Genomic DNA, 25476 nt, shown 5'->3' with positions numbered 1-25476 from the left:
TATACAACCGCTGAACAATCCCGCTAATGCAGAGACACTTGATATATATATATATAAGGGCTGCCAATTAATCACAGTTAACTTCTGCGATTTAATGCGCAAATGTTTTTAAATATTAATTATTTTAACGCGCGTTACTCGCATTGCTGTGTCTTGAGCCTTTCTGCACACCGTACTTCAATCCAGGCCGCGTCAACATTGGATTGAGTGTCTGAGTGCAGTTATTGTTTAAATAGGAAGTTAGTTACTGAACCACTTAATGGAGCAAAGCACTAAAAATGAATGGGATTTTTTTTTTTTGACAGGCTCACTGGACAGAAAGACGCTTACTTGTCTACTGTCAAAGTGAGTTCCAGTATCAAACACAAGTTCATCTAGTCTGCTGCGTGCTGAACATGCCTTCATCTCTCAAAATACACTAGCAGCTCTTCTGCTACAGACAATAACAACAACAAATTAAACCCACCAGTTTCGACAGAAATGCAGGATCGCTGCAAGCCCATATCAAGCGGAGTATGACCATGATAATAAATGAGTTAGGCTGCGTTGCTCCTTTTTTTTTTGCGTGTAGTATGTAAAGCCTAACAATTGTTAGTTTGCAGTTTTTGGATATGATGACAGTTTTTTTTTTGTATGCTTTCTTCACAATTAACAGTTCATTTCCTAGAAGTGCTTACTATAGCTACATATTTATAACACCGTGTAACAATTTTTTTTTTTGTTTTGGTTCCTGGGTAGTAAGTGTTATTTCCTAATTGCTTATGCCTCAAAAGTATAGAAAATGGCTATTATTCCCCACAAACTTTGCTTTTGTGACCAGACAGTGATATTTTGAAATGTACCTATTTCCAATGAGAAAACGGGCGAATTTGTGTCTTTTCGTTCACATAAAGTCAGAAAAAAAACAACATATGAATCCAAATTAACATGTATTTATACTAAAGTAATACAAAAATGACTACAAAAGATTTAGAAGTGAGTAGTTTTTCGAGATTTACGATTATACTGTAAATCACTTTCACGAATCAGCCCCCAAATGTAGTCTCCCATCATGTTCTCGTTATACTGTCCTTGGTAGCGGCGTTCAAAGTCCAGTATATCCTGGTGGAAGCGCTCGCCTTGCTCCTCCGAGTACGCTCCCATGTTCTCCTTGAATTTATCAAGATGAGCATCAAGGATATGGACTTTGAGGGACATCCTACAGCCCATTGTGCCGTAGTTCTTCACCAGAGTCTCAACCAGCTCCACATAGTTTTCGGCCTTGTGATTGCCCAGGAAGCCCCGAACCACTGCGACAAAGCTGTTCCAAGCCGCTTTCTCCTTACTAGTGAGCTTCTTGGGGAATTCATTGCACTCCAGGATCTTCTTTATCTGTGGTCCGACGAAGACACCGGCTTTGACCTTTGCCTCAGACAGCTTAGGGAAGAAGTCTTGAAGGTACTTGAAGGCTGCCGACTCCTTATCTAGAGCTCTGACAAATTGTTTCATAAGGCCCAATTTGATGTGCAGTGGTGGCATCAGCACCTTCCGGGGGTCCCAGCCGTACTCATCATACTTCAAGGCATCCAGCAAGGTCTTGATGCTGTTGTAATCCTCTTTGAGGTGCACCGAGTGAGCCAGGGGAAGAGACGGGTACTTGTTACCATTATGGAGCAGCACGGCTTTGAGGCTCCTGGATGAGCTGTCAATGAAGGACAGTATAACGAGAACATGATGGGAGACTACATTTGGGGGCTGATTCGTGAAAGTGATTTACAGTATAATTGTAAATCTCGAAAAACTACTCACTTCTAAATCTTTTGTAGTCATTTTTGTATTACTTTAGTATAAATACATGTTAATTTGGATTCATATGTTGTTTTTTTTCTGACTTTATGTGAACGAAAAGACACAAATTCACCCGTTTTCTCATTGGAAATAGGTAAATTTCAAAATATCACTCCTGGTCACAAAAGCAAAGTTTGTGGGGAATAATAGCCATTTTTTATACTTTTGAGGCATAAGCAATTAGGAAATAACACTTACTACCCAGGAACAAAAATTGTGTTACATAGTGTAATTTTATTAAAAAAAAAACTAATTTATTTCCATCCACAATCACATTTTAAAATAGATATCCTATGTATGATGTTTTCTGATCTCTGTATGCTGCTGATCAAGCTTGAACCACTCATTTTATTGTGTTGGTTGTATTTGTAATTTCTAAATTATTGCCCCTAGTAAATTTTGCTGGTGGTCTCAATGGGTAAATTTCCTGGTTAAATAAATACATTTTAAACAATTTTATTTACAGTTAAGGATAATAAAAACAATAGCATCAGTAATAAAACAAATTTAAATTCAATAGATGTAGTAATTGTAACAATTTAATATGCAATTAAAACCGAGATTAACTAAAATTAATTTTTTTAATCGCTTGACAGCCCTAATATATATATATATATATATATATATATATATATATATATATATATATATATATATATATATATATATATATATATTATACACACACACTGTAATATATATAACAGTACATCCCACTGTACTCTGAATAGGCCTTTAATAAACCAGAAAAGCAAGCTGAAAAAACATTTGAAAAAGATCCTCGTAGACATTCTCCCTCTAGGTGGCACTGTTTGCTGTACAATAATATTAAGTACAATTAAATTCAAACAATGATAAAGGTTATTATTTATTTATAGCGATTCTTTTTACAAGAACATGGCCCTACATCATTGACACCTAGGAGATACTTCTTCATACACAGAGTGGTGAGGGTACAGAATGGGTTACCTAGCCATGCTGTTGATGCTGAATCAATGGGATACTTTAGACCAGGGTTTCCCAAAGTTTCAGTCAAGGAGGGCCACTTAACAAGTGGGTAATTGGGTGGTGGGCTGCATAATTAAATTAATCTATAATTAAACACCAATATGTACAATACATATAAACATGCCTTTATAGATAGACCCAAGATGTACATCTTTTTGGCTGCCTTTTCTTTTTTGGTTTCTGAAATATTATTATCATTATTATTATTATTATTATTAATTTTTTTTTTTTTTATCATGTTTGTATTTATACTTTATTGTCTGGTTTCACAGACCCAGATCAGCACTAATCTTGGTTTATCTTACCTAAATTAACAATGGGTAGTCCAGGACTAGTATTAATCAGAGCCTGTGAAACCAGCCATTTATTTGTACGTTTATTGGGGGCATCCTAAAACACTTATTGTGGCTTAATGTGTTTAAATGGAAAACAAATGCTTACAAACATCCGGCTTAACACTTCCTACTATCCCCTAAAATAAGTTGTGGTTTTCATTAACATAATAACGTTAAGCCCTAAAAATGACCTGCTTAATGTGAACTGCTCCCAATGTGAAAAGCACTTAATGTGCAAAATTACAAATGTTTTCAAATTAAAGGATTCATTCATCTGAATTTATTACAAAATACCAGTGCCAAAATAAATAAATCCATAACATTGCATAGCACAATTCACACAATTTTTTTGTATCCTCGTAGTTTAATTACAAAAGTCAGATTTATTTCAGGATAGTATTGGGAAGCTTGATATCTTCAAAATTTGTAAGCATGTGTTTTGTATTTCAGCACATTAAGTGCTTTTCACATTACGCGCTTTCACATTAATCAGGTTATTTTTATGGCTTAACGTGACTAATATCGTGACTTTTTTCGGTGATCATTTGCGACAGTTGAGATCGGCACCCCTGGCTGCACGTGCGTCTTGTTTTCATGTTCTTAAAGCTACAGTAGCGCTGCGCTGCTTGTACCGATATTGAGCAGAAAATGAACTTGTAATGGCCCAAGCTCTTTCTTTCCAAGAAAATATAGAAAAATCTTAGAAATGTTGGACGAGGGCCGCAGACAGTGCCATTGGGCCACACTTTGGGAACCCCTGCTTTAGACCCAACTTGAGAAAGTTTTGAGATCAATCCATGACTAGGAACCAGAGAAGCATTGGTGGGCTGAATGATCTTCTCTTGTTCCTAAATCTTCTTATGTTATCTCCTCCACAGTATTTGTGTAATGGCTTACCGGTTCCACCATACTTGTCCGCCATGTTGATGTCGATGTCGCTCTTGAGGTGCAGCATGGTCCTGATGACCTCATCGCTGCCCTTCCCAGCTGCCCACATGAAGGCGGTCCTGCCCTCTAGGTCTGGGTCATCCTTCACTGAGGGGTGCTGCAGGAACACCCGTACTGTCTCCTGTAGAGAACCACACAGAATCATCACCATCTAGAAACACCACCCAGCACTGACAAAGACAAAAACATTTTATACTTTCTCACTCTCACAGTCACATTCGGTGTCTTTAATAATGTAGTTTGTATGGCTTTTAAACTTTTTTTGTTCTGGTTATTCTTCTGTATGGATTCCTAGTAGCTGACAACTGTACCGTCACTCTACACTCTCTGAAGTCCACCACGCAACCTATAGACTATTAGAAAACACTAACTAGACAGCCACATTTTCCAGTTCTTAAAGAATCACTTCTTACGCCATCCTCTTCGCCTCTGAAGTCTCAGCTCTTTTAAGAAATCTTAGTTGGGGCGGCTATTTGTGAAGCAGTCAGCTCCCCTGGGCAGTGCAATGAAACAATACAGCAGTGGATACGCACCACCAGACCCAGCACTTCATTCTGACCCAAACCAATATGACAGAAAATCAGTCTGCCCTGACAGCTGTGTAGGTGTCATTTAGAGTGAGTGAGTGAGGGGCAACCTTAACACGGTCTGTAGAGATCAATCACACTCTCACACACACACACACCGAGATGCACACACACACATGCATAGTGTGACGCACACAGGCAACACAGTAAAACTCACACCCACACAGTGGCACATACACACACGCAACACATTTATGTAACCTAGGCTAGATCAATGTGTCTATGTGAGGTGGCCGAACAGTTGAAGTAATGGTGAACAGAAAGTAAGGCAGGAAGTCTGACATGGAAGGTGCAAAATTGGAACATTTATTATCAAAAGGAACAACAACAAAAAAAGGGTAAAAGTGGAAAAATAAAATAAAATAAACTAACAGAGCGCAATAACAGGGTTCTACTCAGCTGTAACAGAGGATTAGCTTGCCTCTAGCCTCTCCAAACATCAAAACTGTTATACAGCTCCTGTCTGCTGCTGTTCCAGGATATCAAACCACAAAAACCACAAACACCACCCCCACTACTTCCTAGGTGAGCTTATATATAGCTGACAACCCTCAGCCCCACCCTCTGAGCTTATCCAAGTGAGAAAGGTTAATTATTTCAAATGTTTTCTAAAACAATTAATTTGCTTCCCACGCTCGCCCCTGCAGCATGCGCAGCTTGCTATGGCCCAAACAAACACATGATGCCAGAAAAGGCTACAAATACTGTGTATTTTGTATTTTAAAGCACAACTCCTGCGATATTCTTATAACAAAAGTGTGCACCTTTTCATTTAAAAAGTAAGCACATGTCGCCATGTTTTCCCAGATTACTAACTTTTTCTTTCATTTTACAGGTCCCCCAGCAACAACACCAACTCCCCCTCCTACTGGTAAGTACACTGATTTACATACTTTTGTAATACATGACATATGGTTTAATGTACAATTAACAATTAACAGTACATGCAGTTAGCACAGTAGTGTCCCTTCCAGTCCTTGCAACCTTGTTCATTCCTTATAAAACAGTGCAATGACACACACACTACGATGAAACTGCAATGTTAGTTTTTGTGGTTTTTACTTCTGGTTTCTCGCTCTCGGAAATGTGAGAAAGGAAGTCTGCTGTTTTGTTCTGTACTCCAGCCCGATATGTTAAGGGGGCGAAACCCGGTGATTTGGTTCACATATGCCATTAATTTGGGCGAGTCTAGTTTCGTCCAAAGCTTCAACATCGATGCTAGGCCAATCTAGTTTTGCCTATTATTTGGGCGAGTCTAGTTTTGCATTTTTACACTCTCCCCTGCCAGCTTCCAAGTGCGTTCCAGGGTACCTGCCTCCCCTCCACTTCTGACAGCAATGTGTGACACGGTGTTCTGGGTTTCCAGCGGCGGTGCAGAAAAGGCAGGACACCAGGGCTGGTTTTAATAGCGGTTAAAACCACTCTTTTTATTAGCTCTCTCTCCCAAAAAGTCCAGTCCATCTAGATTCACCAGATTGGACGCGGTGACTGCTGAAAAAAAGTGGTAACTTTGAGATTTGCCCAGAAGCCATTGGCAAAACTAGATTGGCCCGGGCAAAACTAGACTCACCAGACCACTGGGTTTTGGCCTTAACATATTGTAACCGACCGGCACTCACTCGGGTTCGTGCCCCTTTAAAAATACGACCCAGAAACACAGAAATTGAGTTTTCAGCGCTGTCGCGCTATTATTTTTAATAAACACAAAAATAAATAAACAAAACGAAACAAAACACCTAGCTCCGTTTTGAGCACTAACTAAACATTTCATGCAGGTCCCTGACTAGCTCGCAGTACGGCTACGCCGTTTACCTGTCATAAAAACACTGGAGTTTCTTTTTGACTGCTCGGAAACAGAGCACGTCTTCTGTCTCCTTCTACTCAGCAGTCACGTACAGACAAGCTGCACGTCTTAAATACCCTGCACCTGACATTAATTTGCAATATATATCATGTGCGGTTGATAATTAAACAATAAACAAATTAACAAAATAATAAAACAATTAAACAAAATGTGCATACGCACATGTTTTCTTCAGGGAGGATACTAACCCCCTCCCTGATGTGTTACAATATATATATATATATATATATTCGCTCAAAGAGCCAGCTGCCCAATGTTTCGATATGTTGTACATAACTTTCTCATGGGAGCATGCGTTTGAATCAAAACATTGGAGGTATTTATAGGTTTTTGACAGCATGACAATTACTTGTTATTGTTTATATTCAAATCCATGATTTATTCTTACATGATGTAATGGTGTTCTATATATTGTAACATCATTTTTACTTCTGTCTTTTAATCTGTATTAATTCTAATTAACATTATTTTTATATAAACTTATATTTATATTATTATGCAATGCTGGCTCTGAGGCTCAGCCTTGATTTGACCTCCCCAGCGCATCAGCATGCACAACCTTTGAATGAATTTTGTTTATTTATATATTTAAATGTTATATATTTATTGGAGTTAATTAGTTCATTCTTTTCTGTTGAGTCCCACTGGCATAATCGTGTTCAGTCTATCTATCCATTTACTTTATTTTATTCTTCTATATGTCGCTATATGAATATTTTACAATGAGCTAGATTACAGCAAATGATGTCAAGTTTATAGAATATTTTTGACTACCTTATACAGCTTCTGCAGATCACAATCCAGCACCCAAAGCTACAATTTGTTAGCAACAGAGTCTGACACTAAGGCTAAAGGTTCTAAAAGCACAGCATCATTTAGCACAGTCTGTGAGGCTAGGCCAATAAGTTTATGCTACTATTAAAACGAAAAAAAAAGCAGGGAAGGCTTACCTTATTCTTCAAAGCAACCCCATCCTCCCTGACAAGGTATTGAGGTAAGTGTTTGTCCCCTGTAGTTGTTATGCAGAGAGCCTGCATAACCACTACACCGAGTAAATAAAATAATAAAAAAAAATTATAAACCAATAAACTTTATTAACTAATCTAGCTCTGAAGGCTTTGTGATCAATTGAGCGATTTCGTTATATTATTCTTCTGCACTTTTTCTGTAAGGATTTGATAAGAAGAGTTAAGTCCTGTTTCTTTTCAGCAAGTTCAGCCACTTCATCAGCTTTTTTCTGCATTACACAAATGCTTCAAGACCTTATGTCTCTTCTTCTGTACACCTTCAATTTCATCTTGTATTTCCTTTCTCTTTCTTTGCTTTTCTCTTTCTCTAAGAACTGGTCCTACCTTATCCTGGCTGCTTTTACATGCTGCAGGAGTTTCTTTGTAATGGGCATGTCTGTATGACTTTCTCCTAAAGATGACAAAGAATCATACATAGTGCGTTGTGCAACAAGAGTCTTTTTTCTTTAGATTTTCAATTAGCATTTCTTTGCTGACAGAGTATCCTCGTTCAACAGCTGCTTGTCCATGGTAAAGCGTCAAAAGGAGTTTAAACAAATCCCAGAGTTTCTTGAATTCAGCTCTGCCATTGAAGAACCTGCCAAAGAATTCATCAGCTTTGCAAGGTTCTTTATCATTTTGGCCAAAGTTCTGGAATTCAGTCTTGTGATTTCTGATCATCTTGATTATGAACAATTTATACACTGCAAGGATCTCATCACATTGTGCAGCAGTATACCATTTAGCATTTAGGAGAATCTGCAACAGTCTTTCAAACTTTGCTGTGGCATCCTGCTCTGACATTACCATGAATCGAGGACTAAAGGCAGCCAAGTACCTTACCATGGGGTACAGTAGTGGATTCCTTTCGTGAAGCTTTTTTGTAGTCGAAGCAAGAAAGGTGATGCATTCTACATTGAACTCCATTCCTCTCAGTCCATCGGCCAGTTTTTCAGATGCTTGTTCCAGTGCTCGCTTTGTAGCGAAGCCAAGCTCCAAATGTTTGTGTGTCACATGTAGTGTCTTGTCCAGTGGGTCTATCTTAAGGAGCTTAAGAACTGTGTTTACCTTTCCAAGTACATCTTTCTTTATGAAGCAAGACAGCTAAGTAGAAAGGAGAGCCTGAAGTTCCTCTGCAAAAAAGGGCACCATAGGTGAATTGTAATTTTGCTTCACAAATGGGGTCAACTGTTGCTTGTTTCAACAAAGAATATGATGCTGAATTTGGCAATTTTGCTGATGGGGAGCTTCTTGTAGCTGTCAATGAACTGAATCACGTAGTTCAAGTTCACGCTCTTTCAAATCTTCCACCCATCTGTGAGGACAAAACTTGAGTGGAAAGTGTGTGCTTTCAGTTATTTTAGTGTAGTCATCTCGCCTTGCTGGTGTGCCATGAAAAGCTGCCACAGTGCTCTAAGTAGCTGTCCCAGCTTCCTGTTTCATTTGCACCATATTGCAGACTACTTGGACAATATGGAGGCCACAGCTTCCCAAGTTAATGAGATCTGTTAGTGTTAGTGTCCTCCTTCTTCCTCAAGATCTCTCAGGAACTTCCAGTTAACTCAGGGGCCATCCATGGTGATCTGCAACAATTTCTTTCGATCTAGAAGCTATACTGTTCTTGTGTGTCATAGTGTTACTTTTCCATCCTCTTCATTCTAGTAACTAATAACCAAATCCATCTGTTCAGTCTGGGTTACTTTATTTAGCATTCATCAAATGAAACAACACAGCAATCTGACTTCCTGACTTTTTATTAGCATTTTTTTTAAAAAGGGGGCAAGCCAAAGCAAACCAAACCAAGTAAGCACATTTTGTTGACTGAGAGGACTGGTAGTTCCTCGCGCCAAGTTATTAGCGAGAACTGCCAGACTCTCTATACAGCTAGGATAGTTTGTGTGTTTTCAGGGTATTGGCGCAGCAAAAGTAAATCGGCCAAAAGCACCATTTCACTTTTAATTTGTAGTTTCCAACACTCTTGGTGAAATGTAGAAAAACAAGTCAATACCTGTCATACAGTAGGAGAAATAAGTCGCCAAAGTAAGGTAAAAATGTCCTTTTTTTCCTGTTTTTTTGCAGATTTTTGCAGACCTCAGGCACTTTTTTTCCCCCGTCTGATTTTCTGCATTTTTGCACATTTTTCACATTGTATTTGGTCAGATTTTTTTGTGGGTTGTAGTAGTATATAGAGGTAGTTTAACAGAAAAAAATGACACCAAGGTTTGGTGCTTCTTTCATTTGTTTGGTGTGCAAGGTAATCAAACATGCAATCTTCAGGTCTGAAAAAGTTATTGCCCCCCCTAGTTAACTCAACCCAATTAAAAGGATAATTAGGGTCAGCTTTTTGAGTACTTTGGTTAACAACCAGGCCTGATTTGGGCCAGCCCTGCCCAATATAAATCTGACTAACTTTGGCCTTTACCATCAGAGTGAAGTTGTCAGCACACAGGTTCTAGAGGCGCATCATGCCACGAACAAAAGAAATTCCTGAAGACATCTGGAAAAAAAGTTGTTGATGCCTATCAGTCTGGAAAGGGTTACAAAGCCATTTCTAAGGCTCTGGGGCTCCACCGAACCACAGTCAGAGCCATATTGTCCAAATGAAGAAAGTTTGGGACAGAAGTGAATCTTCCCAGGAGTGGCCGTCCTGCCAAAATCTCTCCAAGAGCAAGGCGTAAAATTGTCCAGGAAGTCACAAAGAACCCTAGAACAACATCCAGGGATCAGCAGGCCTTTCTCGCCTCGGCTAAGGTCAATGTTCATGACTCCACCATCAGAAAGACACTGGGCAAAAATGGGATTCATGGCAGAGTAGCAAGGTGGAAACCATTGCTCACTAAGAAGAACATGAATGCTCGTCTCAAGTTTGCCAAAAAGCACCTGGATGATCCTCAAGAGTTCTGGAATAATGTTCTATGGACAGATGAGTCAAAAGTGGAACTTTTTGGCCGACATGGGCCCCGTTATGACTGGCAAAAACCAAACACTGCATTCCACAGTAAGAACCTCATACCAAGGTCAAGCATGGTGGTGGTAGTGGCATGGTTTGGGGATGCTTTGCTGCATCAGGACCTGGATGCCTTGCCATCATTGAAGGAACCATGAATTCTGCTCTGTATCAGAGAATTCTACAGGAGAATGTCAGGCCATCCGTCCGTGAGCTGAAGCGCAGCTGGGTCATGCAGCAAGACAATGATCCGAAACACACAAGCAAGTCTACATCAGAATGGTTGAAGAACAAGAAATTTAAAGTTTTGGAATGGCCTAGTCAAAGTCCAGACCTAAACCCCATTGAGATGTTGTGGCAGGACCTGAAACCAGCAGTTCATGCTCGAAAACCCACAAATATCACTGAGTTGAAGCAGTTCTGCATGAAGGAGTGGGCCAAAATTCCTCCACGGCGCTGTGAGAGACTAATCAATAACTACAGGAAGCGTTTGGTTGCAGTTATTGCTGCTAAAGGTGGCGTAACCAGTTATTGAGTCTAGGGGGCGATTACTTTTTCACACGGGGGCATTGGGTGTTGCATAACTTTCTTTAATAAATAAATTAAATATGTATCAAACTGTTGTATTATTTGTTCACTCAGGGTCCCTTTTATCTAATATTAGGTTTTGGTTGAAGACCTATTAACATTCAGTGTCAAAAATAATGGGTTAAACTGACTCCAAGATTGACCACCCCCCTTTTTCCCCACTTTTGGTATGGTTGTGGTACCATCTGCCGAGTTGATAACTTGGCTGCTTTCAGGGCCGTCATGAAGACTTTTGCCATCCTGGCTGCTTCCTGGGCTGTAGTTGAATTTCGCTCCCTTATCCAGACCAACTCAGGGTTGAGCATGCGTAGAAACTGTAATGTTAGCTTTTGTCGTTTTTAGTGAGGGTTGGAATTAACAACTCCCTCAAAGTCTTTCAGAAGTAAAAGTCAGAGCCATCTGGTGATCTGCCATTTAGGAAGTAATATAAAGGCACTGTCTGATCTAGCCTACGTAAAACACATATCTATGACAGGAAACTAGAACTGAACTCAAAGCACCACAGATTAACCAACAAATAAAAAATGTCAGTAGGTGCCAACATGGTATTCTGGAATGGGAAAATAGTTATCGACCACTGTAGGCAGAGCCGTAACTAGGGCGGGAAAGCAGGGCAGCTGCCCAGGGCGCAAAGCCGTGAGGGGCGGAAAAATCCTAGCATAGTCGGAAGATCGCAAGTGCCTCTGCACTAGACAAGGGAATGCGTCACTTCCTTAGCAATGGTCTTAACGACCACGAACCTGGTTCTACACAAACAAGCAACATGGCGTCACCATTTTGTTATTATGGCATATCTGTGTCGTTTACTTCCCTTGCAGCGTGCAGGATTGTTTATTTATTTATTTGCTCCTGCAGCCTTCAGGACCAGCACTACTATAAACGCTTATTTAGCGTCTGAAATGTAAAAGCACGTTTCACAACACATATTAAGCACCTATGTAATAAAGGTAAACCAAAACATTATAGACAAGTAAGAAATGAATTAATAAGAAAGTGCAAATAGATAAACAGCCCTTAAAATTCACCATCCTGAACTACAATATGTTAAATGTCGTACCAGTCTTTATTTATTGAAATCAAGTTGAGAACAAATGACCCAGCTTATTTTTAAAAGGACCATTATAAAACAAGTTTATTTGATAATTACGTTGCACTTATAATGCGTGAAAATACGTATAAATTCTAGTTATGTACTACAGCAAACATCGTACAACAATATCTCGTCTGTTATTTTTAATGACCTTCTTAATTTTTAGTTTAAAAATAACATAGTAACTGTAATGTTGTTGTAATACTGTGGCGCTGTTTGAGTCCAGTCCATGTTTTGAGTGAAGTAACGTAGCTGATTGTTACGTCACTCCAGTTCTGGGTTTTCGGGATAGCGGAAAGTTGCAGTTGCAAGCTGGAAGCGCAAGGCTGTTTTTCAGGTTTAATAAATGAATGAATACAGATTACGAATATTCACTATACTGGTCTTCGATTGTACTTTTCAACACACAAGAACACTATAGTAACCTGCATGGCTCTTGCCAAATTCTACATTGTTTTGGATCTTTAGGGAAACTGAAGAATTTTCTTTTTGCTAACTGTATAGCTGGAAATGCTATTTTTCCATCTTTCTTAATATGCTTCATCCCATTAAGTCATTGCAGTATCCATGTTTGTGTTATGATTATTTTCAATCCATGCCTTTTTACAGTACCAATCAATGATTATGAGAAAACGCCACACATGAACTTACTTAAAAGTTATATATACGAGGATACAGAATGAAAAAAAAAGACTTTGCATAAATCTGTTGGGAGTCTTCACAACACGCACAATTTGTTTATTTTTTATAGACTCTGGAGGTGCGCCTTGCTGTATGGGACATTAGAGAGGGCTCCTCCATTCCTGTCTCTTTGAAGGGAACCTGTGTCATAATGGGGGGGAGATTATTAACAGCAACAGTGATCGCTCAATTTGGATTCTGCATCCACATCCTACAGCTAAGGATGCTCGTACTAAGTTTTTTAAGGGAACTAAAATGCTTTCCTTTGCTGGTGTGTGAACAATAATTGCCTTAATTGGAAGACAGTCAGAATGTATGGATTATTATGTCAGAGATGAATGGGCTCTTTAATAGGATTTAGATCCCTTTACATTTCCCTAAGATTGATAACATCCATTAGCATGGCCATGTTTTCTTATGGATTTAATGAGCTGATCAAGGGCCAGCAGTTATTGGTCTTCTCTGAATGGGGTCTATTAAATTGATATACAACAGCGTCAAATTTTTGTTTGAATCATTAAAAGAAGGGAACTTTGAGAAAACCAACTTACATTTAACATCTAGTATTTAGTGTATTTTTGTCTTTAAAAGTAATTAAAATTACAGTTTAGGTCTTAATCTAATATTTAAACAATGGTGGTATTTAGATTTGCCACTGTTTGGATTATTTGATTTGACCCTTATTTGTTTATAGATAGCAGAGAAAGTCCCAGGTTTCTGCTTTTCAATTATACACTGGGCACTTTCCACTGGCTGGAAGGTGAACAAGTGTATTTATAATCTGTGAGAGGGGTCATCACTTACCAACACCGACCCACTTACCCACAGAACCACAGCGCTGCAAACATAAGAAGCAAGGCTTCAAGTATAATCTAAAGATTAGGTCCAGTTTTCAAATCACTCAGTGCAGCTCTCAGTAAGAGTATATGGGAAAATCAATTGCTAACAGATTTATTACAGCCATTTGGTTGAATATTCTGAAATGCTGAATTAATAATTTTCCATGAACATGATTTTAAAAATGGCCAGTGATTTCCTCGACTGGATTTTAAGTATGTCGTGTTTTTGAGTTTTGCATTTATCTAGAGCAGGGGTTCTTAACCAGGGGATTGCACAACAACTACATAATAAGTAGACCAACTCTGTTCTTTAATTCTGTTTAAATACGCACTCAATTGCTGAGTGGTAAAAAGCACAAAGTGAAACATCTACTTCTCGATCTGTTGCATAATGAAATACATGCTGATGCCTTTATACTTACAGCAAAGTTGCTCTGAGCCGCGTAGTGCAGAGGCGTGGCACCCTGGCTGTCTGAAGGAATGGTACCTGGCTTGTTCCTCTCCAACAGCAGATGCACAATCTGAGCATGGCCTAGAAGAGATCAAGGGCACTGAAACTCAGAGACCTGATACACTGTGGATCTCTTTTCACTGTGTTTTTATTGCATCCATTAATGTTAATAATGGGGGTCAAATAAATCACTCAGTATGTATGCAGGATTAACATACAGGGTGTCTCACAAATCAGGCATCACAGGAATAATTGTTAATATTGATTGTCTCTGTATTTCTTTCAGTGTCAAATGGCTTTAAGTAAAGAGAAACAAGTTCATATCATTTTGAGGTGTGGTGCACATAGGTCAACACCTAATTTAACAGACAGAATCTAAACAGGCATAACATGTAATAGTGCCTGTGTGGCAGAGTGTCCCGTCCCTTTATATAGATTTGGTTATTATTATGAATTATATTATATATGTAAATATATCACCGCGACCCTCTATAGGATTAAGCGGTTACAGATAATGGATGGATGTAAATATATGATGGTGAAAAGCAAATATTATGTAGTAAATGTATTACTGTTTGCGGCGCGGACGAAAAGTCGGCCTCATTATTTGTTATTGTTTTGATTTTAGAATTACCTCGTGAGAATGCACGACTTTCAGCTACTGATTGTTTAACTGGCTGGCAGTCATCCAGACTTAGTAAATCTGTGCAGAATGTGACCGAGGGATAATATAATAACTACTTAGTCCCTCGGTCACAAATCTAAAAAGACCTGCAGTTTGGCTGCACAAAATGAAGGGTGTTCGAGAGTGGAGAACGAGTGAGGAGTTAGGAGGTAATTTAATTTAGAAGGAAATAACAATTGCTAAGCGTGCTGGTTATTAAACCAGCACAATACTTGTTATTGTTTGTTGTCTGTCTGTTTGTTTTGTCCCTCGTGCCTTTTGTTTTGAAAGTGTTTTGTTCAAATCTTTTGTTTTATTATTTAATAAAACGCTGAGTGCCATAGCGTCTCAGTTTTGCCCCGCTATCCCTTGTTGTGGTTTCTGTTTCTGGTCTGACGTCACCCCTGCAGCCACCCTCTTTCACAGCCTGCGATTCCTGGTTTATGGGACACCCTGTACAACTAAAGGGCAGCTGTATTTTGATATATTTAAAGCTGTATGTTATCCTGGCAGTTCCACTTTTATTTACTCATGTAGTATGTTAAAAAAAGTACTTACATATAAATAAACATACTTACATAAACATATATATATTGTTTTAATGATAATATTACAATTCCTCTCATTCCTGCTGAAAAATTACTGTAGTAGTTGGTGTTTAAGTCACACCTGTTTATAATTCCAAAAGGATATGCATAGGGCTTTAGTACATTTTAGCTCAATAGAAAATTAAGTATAAAATTCTATATAAAAAACAACAAAAACAAAGTGAAAATGGGTCAAATTAATTTACCGGATATGCTGCATGTATAAAGGCCATATTAATATACAACCCATTTGAAAGACCTAAAACAGGGATGGACACTACAGCTCAAAACTACTGTGCAACTTTACCATGGTAAGCTTTTATAAGGGTTACAGACATGAATACAACAATGCTTCTCCAGCACTTCCCAAAGCTGACAAAGGCGCTAATGGAAGCCCAAAGCTACAGACAGCATTACCTAGCAGAGCTGCCCAATGCAGAGGGGTCCTGAACAGATTGTCATAGGAGGTCACGTTGCAGCCCTCGTAGGAGGTCAGCACGTCCACCACAGCTTCGTTCCCATCCGCCACAGCGAAGTGCAGGGGGGTCCGGCCCTCGTAGTCCTGCCAGTTCAGCAGCGACTCTGTGGGGGCTGCTTCCTGTCAGCACACAACACACGCTTTACACCAGGGACCAGCTGAACAAATACGCTTCTGTATTTCACTTACGTTCCACAGATTCCCCCTACTCTATTATCACGCTGCCATGGCAGAGACTTTCCCCATTTTTAATAGAATCAGCTAAAATTGGTAATCTGTCACATATCCGACTGCGGTGGGACCAGAATAAGGTGGATATGTAAAAGGTTGCATGAATGAATCTTGTTTTAAATACCATTATACACAGCTGTAACAATTACTATATTCACACAATTATTGTTTTGTTAGCTTTTATTAGGGAGCCCTCACCACAGCTTGAAAATACCTTAAAAAAAGATGGCTCAAAATACTACACCGATCTTCCAATATTATGCAGAGCTGTGTTTGAGATGTTCCTATAGCAGACCGATGTCATAGTGCACTCAAATATTGACACATGTTTTAAAAGGGAGAGGCAGCATTTTTCTATTACAGGCACCAATAGCATCTAAGTTGCATTGGTGACCATTTTAAATCACAGTCTGGAGCCCTGAGCTGTCTATTCTAGACCTGTATACAGGTCTGCAGTGTTGAGTGGAGCTCTCATTCCTTGCTACTTAAGTAGTCTGCAGTGTTTTGTGGAGTTATCTGTACTACTTCTAGAGCACTCTGCAGTTTTGACCTAAAATTACAGAGCTTTTTATTAAGGTCTGAAATATGAAATAAATAGACAGATCACCATCTTTCCTGAGGTCAGGCGTATAGAAAAGAGGGGTGTGTCTTTGTCACTTATTGTTTAAAATGATCCAGAAAAGTCGCAAGAGCATAATAATGTGTACATGAGGTCACAAAACCCCCTAGAGCTGGATTAATTGCATCGTTAACCCGAGGAAACGGCACATAATTGAACTGATGCTCAACGACACAGAGCATCATTGTTTCATTGTTAATCATTATTAGGGTTTAAAGAGTCAGTGTGCAACAAGCTGAGAATTTACTGGGCTGGAACGAGTGTGGGGTTAACACAAAGAAACAACACACTTTGTATCTCTAGAAACACAACCAGCATTTAAAAAGACAGGAGAGACATGTCTCAGGTAAAGAGAAAAAGAGAAGGGGGAGGGATTTATCATTGGTTTATTCACTACTTCTTTTTTAATGATATTGAAAAATATTCAAGTCAAACCAAAATGTTTTTTAAATACATTAACCTTGCCAATAAAAAGCACTACGGGCTAAAATTATGCAAAATGTAGAGAACTGTTTCTGAAAGGAGATGCAAAACTATTACTGTTAATAACAGACAAAAAATAAGGGTTATGCAATGCACCATTTTTACCTACAAATGAAATGACTGTGCATTTAATGCAAAAATCTGCCTTGCATGTCACAAATGGGGTTACGTTGTGATGTGTTATGGCATATAAGATGCGAAACATGCACTCTGATTGCCTACAAGCAGCCTCTAATCTCTGATTGAAGCCCCCTAGTTTGGTCTGAGACTGGCTCACCAGAATGCAGTGGACGGTGTGCACAGCACTGGGGTCCTTGTTGTTGGCTGCCCAGTGCAAGGGGATCTTGCCCTCGACGTCGGGGATCCCGATGTTGGAGTCGTGCTTGATGAGCAGCTTCACGTGCTCGGGATTGTTGTAATAGGCACTCCAGTGAAGGCTGGTTTGCTGAGGATGGAAAGCTTCAGAGGGTTAGTAATGCAATGGTCCTTATACAGCTGCTATACTAACTTCAGGGTAGTACTTTTTGACACAATCTGTGTTCCCCATACCCGAGTCTGTTATTGATGTATGTATATACCAGTCAAGATGTCTATTTTAGTAAGCGCCAGCTCCACCCAGCTGTGTAATGCCAGTAATACAAAAGGTAACTTGATCCAAAGTAGCTGATAACTAGATGGTACTTCTATAAAAGACATTTTGGTTGAACTAAGAACATTTTTATGGTTAGATTAAACAATGTTTAATCTTAAAGTTTAAACTTTTTTAATGAAACAGAATCTAAACCCCTAGTTCAAAGCAAAGATGCCAAGGAACAGATGGTTACATTATTCACCAGATTCTAACACAACTTTATGGCACTTTTTAGTGGGTTTAATTTCCTAAATATCCTACATGGGTGAATTTGCAAACAACCCAATACCTCTTTAATGATGGTGGCCTGCACATGACCCATATGCAACCTTTGCTTTGAACTTCAAGGAAACAGATGCAGATTCATTTTAGCTAACATTAAAAAAAGAAAACAAGTATCACATTCCTTTTTAATGAAACCAACATCATTCCAATTAAAAGCAGCGAAACACAACTTTTCGGTCAGCAGAGCACTTCCCAAGGCCTACCCGGAATGCAAAGTTATTTCAAGTCTCAGTTAATAAATCCTAGCATTCATTCTAAACAAGACAAAACGCCTCAAATATCATTTGGATAATAAAATAACAAATACGGAAAAATTATATCTTGGTTTTGCTTCAACACTTGTTAAGGGAGCACTTAATCTCAGTCACAGGAAAACTAAAGTACTACAGCAGTCTCTGGCTAAGAGAACACCCCTGGGGAAGCAAGAGTAGTGCTCTGTTAGTCAGTTGACCACCGGACACAATATGCCAAGTCCAATCACAATATGAATCAATAAATATTATTTATTACTTATGTGATGACGCACTTGCATCAACATATGAAATAAACACAATAATACCCCGTTTACATCTGCACACCCAAGCCGAGCCGGTGGTATGGCTGGGGTAGCTTGAGTTGCGTTTACACTAGAGAAAGGCGAGCCGAGCTGAGAGACGTCACGCATAATGAACGTGCTGAGCCGATTAAATTAAATCGCACAGACTGCAAAAATAGAACTAAGCATTAATTTAATAAAAAAATTTTTTACCATGTTTATTTTTTTTATTGCGGAGAAGTACTGAAAATGTGCGTGTGTGTGGTGTCGGGGGTTATGCGTTGAAATACAACAAGTGCAATATTTCTACAGTAAATACAGTACCGGTGTTCAAACTGTAAACAACTTATCAGTCTAACTTCCGTTTCTGTCTCTCCCTTTTGATACAGTATCTGAACTGAAGAAAAGCTGCGCTGGCACTTTATAACACAGAAATCTTATTCAGCATTCGTTTTATAACTAAATAAATATTAGGTCTATTACGTGGTTATCTTTCCTAATGTATTTACTTTTCAGCTTTCTCCGGGAGACAAGACGCTTCAGCCATGCTCTGGCAGCTGAACCAGGCTGGAGCGAGCCCATTCCCTCTTCCCCTCTCCCAACCCGCTCTCCTTCTCGCACTTTGTTGGTTTGGTTGTCTGTTGCTTCGAACTGAACTCCCGACCGTCATTTAGCCAGGTTATTTATAGTTTAAAAACTGCTGATTTAAAATGATCCTCGAGTGGGAATGTTACCTTTTTTTTTTTTTTTTGTAAAAAATATAGCGTTGACTACATTGTGCTTTATGCATGGTTAATTCACGGAAAGTTACATGTTTGATTCACTATATGTATATTATAGAGAGGGAGTTATTTTATTTTCTATTTCAGTCAGATGTGCGTTGTTATGTGTCCCGCGGCGTAAAGGTAAGGATTTAGGAAAACATTTATTGGTTGTGGTCCTGGGGGTTGCCATTTTTTCTTGTAATGACGCTTGAGCGTGATGACGAAATGCAGTAACCCCGCCCACAGCCTGCTTCGACCGCGAGCCAGATTCAGATATGTTGCAGGGCTGGAGTTTCACGGCTTGGTTCCGGCTCGGTTCGGTTATTTGCTAGTGTAAACACATCCGTACCGTGAGGGCGTGGAGCCCTCACGGTACGGGTGTGCTAGTGTAAACGGGGTATAAGTAAGAAAAATACAATACGCAAGTATGTTAATAAACTATAATAATAAACTAACTAACAAGAATAAACAAACAGAGAAACTAGATTAACAAAACACCCCTACACATGGTAAAAATGCAGCAGCAGCTGTAATAGTAATTATGAATACGAGAATAAATTTTAACAATGGTTATTAACCCAGCACCGCCATACACACGTTAAAAAATGCAGCAGCAGCTCTAGATTACACCATGTAACAAATTTTTATTTATTTTTTGTTCCTGGGTAGTAAGTGTTATTTCCTAATTGCTTATGCCTCAAAAGTATAGAAAATGGCTATTATTCCCCACAAACTTTGCTTTTGTGACCAGGACAGTGATAATTTACCTATTTTCCAGAACATTCCAGATAGATTCAGTGCTGAGTAAACTTGGAGTAACTTCTAGAACTTTCCAGTAATATAAATAGTAGTATAAATACAGGGGCCTTAAGCCCACCAGTTCAGTTTAGTTCCAGCTGCCTAAGTGGATACATATCTGCATTTTTCTGAGATGGCATCAAGGTCATAGGAGACTTCAAAATGGTGGCATTCCTGATGGGTCTCCAAGGCGGTTTTACCAAGTTTCCCTGCTATCTTTGCCTTTGGGACAGCAGGGACACCTAGGCGCACTACCACAGGCGGGACTGGCCACAGCGGACCGAGTTCTCTGTGGGGAGGAACAACGTCAAGTGGGAGCCACTGGTGGACCCCCGGAAGGTGCTGATGCCACCACTGCACATCAAATTGGGCCTTATGAAACAATTTGTCAGAGCTCTAGATAAGGAGTCGGCAGCCTTCAAGTACCTTCAAGACTTCTTCCCTAAGCTGTCTGAGGCAAAGGTCAAAGCCGGTGTCTTCGTCGGACCACAGATAAAAAAGATCCTGGCATGCAATGAATTCCCCAAGAAGCTCACTAGTAAGGAGAAAGCGGCTTGGTACAGCTTTGTCGCAGTGGTTCGGGGCTTCCTGGGCAATCACAAGGCCGAAAACTATGTGGAGCTGGTTGAGACTCTCGTGAAGAACTACGGCACAATGGGCTGTAGGATGTCCCTCAAAGTCCATATCCTTGATGCTCATCTTGATAAATTCAAAGAGAACATGGGAGCGTACTCGGAGGAGCAAGGCGAGCGCTTCCACCAGGATATACTGGACTTTGAATGCCGCTACCAAGGAAAGTATAACGAGAACATGATGGGAGACTACATTTGGGGGCTGATTCGTGAAAGTGATTTACAGTATAATCGTAAATCTCGAAAAACTACTCACTTCTAAATCCTTTGTAGTCATTTTTGTATTACTTTAGTATAAATACATGTTAATTTGGATTCATATGTTGTTTTTTTCTGACTTTATGTGAACGAAAAGACACAAATTTGCCCGTTTTCTCATTGGAAATAGGTAAATTTCAAAATATCACTGTCCTGGTCACAAAAGCAAAGTTTGTGGGGAATAATAGCCATTTTCTATACTTTTGAGGCATAAGCAATTAGGAAATAACACTTGCTACCCAGGAACAAAAATTGTGTTACATAGTGTTACTCTCGCGATGAGTAGCCAGTTTTTAAAAGATTTAATAAACCATTTGAATTTAAGTTTGATGATGATGAGTTATCAGGTTACAAAACAGTATCAGTTTTGAATCGGTTAGCAACGAATCGCTATCGGTGCCAAAAAGGTGTTCATTTAAGCAAAATTCTTATTCCTTTAGGTGGAGCATTTACAATGGGACAATTCTGTTTCACTACAAGGTTGTTCCCTAAGCCAAAGTGTTCTCTTACGAGGTGTTCCTATACGCGAAGATATTATTATTATTATTACTGTACAACCAATACAGGGTTTCTCTCGGGAATCCTAAAACCACACTTGCTACTAACTAATGTCTAACAACTATAAACTAGTCATCTGCAAAATGGAACCTACGAAACCTAAACCGCCTGACTACCTAACAAAAATTATTAAAGCAAAGTAATACAATTCAATTACATTTTAAATGACCGTCAATGACTAATATCACTTTCAGTATTCTTTCTTCTCTTTACCTTGTTCTTGTCCTGTGTGTCCACCTCTCCCGGGGCCATGTGTTTGAGCAGTAGGGCCAGACACTTGGGGTTCTTGTGTCGCGTAGCCAGGTGCAGTGGAGTCATCTCCTCCAGGTCTTTCTGCATCCAGTTGGCCCTCCGTGCCAGGAGCAACTTCATGAAACGGTAATTCCCCTGAACAGGGAGCAGAGCAGCAGAGGGAGCAACGTTAACATTCACAGTACAGGACTTTCCCTCTGAGATGCAGATTCTTGTATACAACCAGTAGGCACTGTGTGCCAAGTTAGAAAAAAAAAGAAAAATAATCAGTTACAACAGTCAACCACTGGTGGCACTGCCTGTTATTCAATTATCCTATATGACAGAGGTGGCCAAACCGCGGCTCGCAAGCTGCATGCTGCTCTTGGGCACTTCAAGTGCGACTCCCGGTGAAATGCTGGGTGACGCACACTGTGGCTCGAATGAAATGAAGAAAGAATAATAAACAAAAACGAAGACAGAAAGTAAAAATAAACAAATCAAGTTTATTATTTGTGTTCTCTGTATTCATTTGTGTTAATTACTCTTTCTTCTCTCCCATTCTCTCTCTCCTGTTTTTTTGAGCCTGCATGTTCACTGCAAGGATATTTCATCACTTGCTGACTTTCGACACAGCACGCTGGCGCATGCGTATTTCGATCACCTCCGAGTGCTTGTTCGTTTTGTGGAGACAATGGCATTGAGCAAACCCTCCACGAGTAATAAATTAACATATGAGGCTTTCAACCAGACTGGGAGAAAGAGTTTGCTTTCACTAAAAACAGTGGTAAACCTGTGTCTCATCTGCAACAAATCGCTTACACACTGTAGCCTGTACAAGACGAGCAACCTCAAACGGCATTATGAAACAAATCACAAACATTTTCATCTGAATATCCTCCTGGATCAGACTTAAAGGCAGATGATGCTTTCTGCGTTCAGTAAAAAGCTGATAATGACTCAAGCGAGTTTTGTATGGCAAACATGGAATATCGCTCGTGGCAAACGTCCTTATTCAGATGAATGAATCTTTTTATAAAACTGGAGTGCTGCTAGACTAGAGAATGCATGTTTACATGTTACATTGCAGGTCTAAAATTAATATTATATTTACATATCTTACGTCTTGTCATGAGCAGGTACTGTAATCCCTTTCATAATAAATAGGGTGCATTTGCCATCCACAAAGCTCTCAACAGTATGTAATACACACAGCAGTCATACAAAAAAAAGTTTTTTTTTTTTTTTTAAACCCAGCATTCAGATCTTCAAGGGAAGAGCTTGTCAAAAAGAATCCTTAAAAAAATGTGTCTTTTTATGTGGTGTTTTTTGTTGAAATCAGGTCAGTTATTGTATTTTGCTTCATAATAACTGAATATATTGTATTTAAAGTGCATAATACATACAGTATAAACTGAAATAATGGAAAAACACCAGTGTTACATTTAAAGTTTAATACACTGTAGATCTACAGTACAATACAAATTACACAGAAACTGTGTAGGCAATGTTCTAACCCATGTTCTTGTGTATTTTGCTGCCATCAAGAGACAGCCTAACAACTACTGTACTGCACAACAATGCTAATATTTAAAATGTTTTTCTTGCAAACAGCTCTAGATGAATTCTGAATATATGTACAGGACCAATATTCAAGACATGCTCAACATTATTTAACAGAATGGTGAAGCAACTTAACAGAACGGGAAATGCAAATTGCTCGTCAACTTGTGTCAGATTCAGGTTTTTTTCAAGAGTGCGATCAATTTCCAACTTTTTGTAGCAAGAGAAACAGTGGCGCGTTTTGCCGTTTGTTGACATGCCATTTTGTAGCAATGAGGTGCACTCATGGACATCATAATACAAAACAATTCAATGATATAACGGCGGTTCTGGAAAGATTTAATAAACCAATCAGTGTGCCTCAAGACACTCTCGCGATGACAAGTCGCTTTTGAAAAAATCGGAATGAACCATTTTAATTTAAGTTTGATGATGATGAGTTATCATGTTACAAAACAGTACTGTATCAGTGCCAAGAAGGTGTTCTTTTAAGCGAGGTTCCTGTTCCTTTAGCTCAGGGCTTCCCAACCCTGGTCCTGGGGACCCCCTGTGTCTGCTGGTTTTCATTCCAACCGAGCTCTCAATTACTTAACTAAACCCTTAATTGAACTAATAATTAGTTTAATTAGACATTTTTACTTGTTTTCAGCAGTTGCAGTTCAAGTTACTTATAAAATGTTATAGCTAACTTGAAATATGTAATTGTTCAAGAGCTGAAAACAAGTAAAAAGGTCTAATTAAGCAAATTATCTGTTCAATTAAGGGTCTAAAGTAATTGAGAGCTCGGTTGGAATGAAAACCGGCAGACACAGGGGGTCCCCAGGACCGAGTTTGAGAAGCCCTGCTTTAGCTGGAGCAATTACAATGGGAAAAATCAGTTCTCTCAGAAAATGTGCCTTTGTACTTTCTTTAAAATAAGGGTTCCTAGTTCCTACAGTAGTGTTGCACACAGCCTATTTTACAAGGCTGTCCCTTTCATTCAAACACCAGTTAGAACTTCTTCATGTCTTCTATCATACATTATTAACCCCCTCTCACTCAATTAAAAAAATGTATGTCTTTAAATTAAAAAAATATTGCATGTAGAAAGGTATAATACATTAGCAAATAATCACCATTTTGTACGAGTGCTTGTTTTTTAAATGTATTTTACATTCCGAATTTACAGGGTCCATACTATACAACTAGTGCTTGCCTTGATTCACTATATTTTGAAACATCTGTAGGGATATTCCTGCGATTCATGGTGTTTGCTAAGAAACGCACAGAACCTAAAGATAAAGTGTGGTGTTTAATATGCAATGCCCACTGGAGATTTCAACACAATCCCAATAAAAATATGTCACTCAGCACCGCTGCAGAGTGGCATAGACAACACTGTGGCTCTGCACTAGGCTGGGGGTGGGCGTGACGAGTGAGAATGAGACACTGTCATACCCCAGACCTGACTAAGGAGGGGCAGGACTGTGCTGAACAGGGACGGGGTCCTGGTGGCTAAGCGTAGATCAGTAATCTGGTTGCTTGTCACAGGCACTAGCATAAATACAAACTAATAATGGGTGCTTTCTTTGGTCAACAGCCCACTGAGCTGCATTTCTCAGGTAAAAAAAAAGAAAAGATTTTCACCTGTGCTTGATGCACAAAGATTAAGAATTGGTTGTGGGCTCTATAATAACTCCAAAGCATCCCCTCTGGAATGTTCCCTACTACAGTTTTTTTGCAAGGATACCCAACACACAAAAAGAGGAGCTACACCCCAAAATTATTATTATTATTAGTTTATTTAGCAGACGCCTTTATCCAAGGCGACTTACAGAGACTAGGGTGTGTGAACTATGCATCAGCTGCAGAGTCACTTACAATTACATCTCACCTGAAAGACGGAGCACAAGGAGGTTAAGTGACTTGCTCAGGGTCACACAATGAGTCAGTGGCTGAGGTGGGATTTGAACCGGGGACCTCCTGGTTACAAGTCCTTTTCATTAAC

The 25476-nt window shown here is 39.3% G+C and overlaps 1 protein-coding gene across 3 annotated transcripts in view; it reads right to left on the bottom strand.

The window, feature by feature from the left end:
* invs (inversin) overlaps positions 1–25476 on the bottom strand; it is a 117799-nt gene that overhangs the window by 31123 nt on the left and 61200 nt on the right. For all 3 annotated transcript variants that reach the window (XM_033993188.3, XM_059012950.1, XM_033993189.3), the window contains exons 6-10: positions 21909–22082; positions 17512–17679; positions 15841–16021; positions 14144–14253; positions 4068–4239 (exon numbers count right to left, since the gene is read on the bottom strand). In XM_033993188.3, coding sequence (XP_033849079.3) covers positions 4068–4239; positions 14144–14253; positions 15841–16021; positions 17512–17679; positions 21909–22082 — 805 coding nt within the window. The remainder of the gene's footprint in view (positions 1–4067; positions 4240–14143; positions 14254–15840; positions 16022–17511; positions 17680–21908; positions 22083–25476) is intronic.

This window comes from Acipenser ruthenus, chromosome 3, assembly GCF_902713425.1.
Source record: "Acipenser ruthenus chromosome 3, fAciRut3.2 maternal haplotype, whole genome shotgun sequence".
NCBI classification, from domain to species: Eukaryota; Metazoa; Chordata; class Actinopteri; order Acipenseriformes; family Acipenseridae; genus Acipenser; species Acipenser ruthenus.
This window is presented reverse-complemented; position numbering and strand designations above follow the sequence as displayed.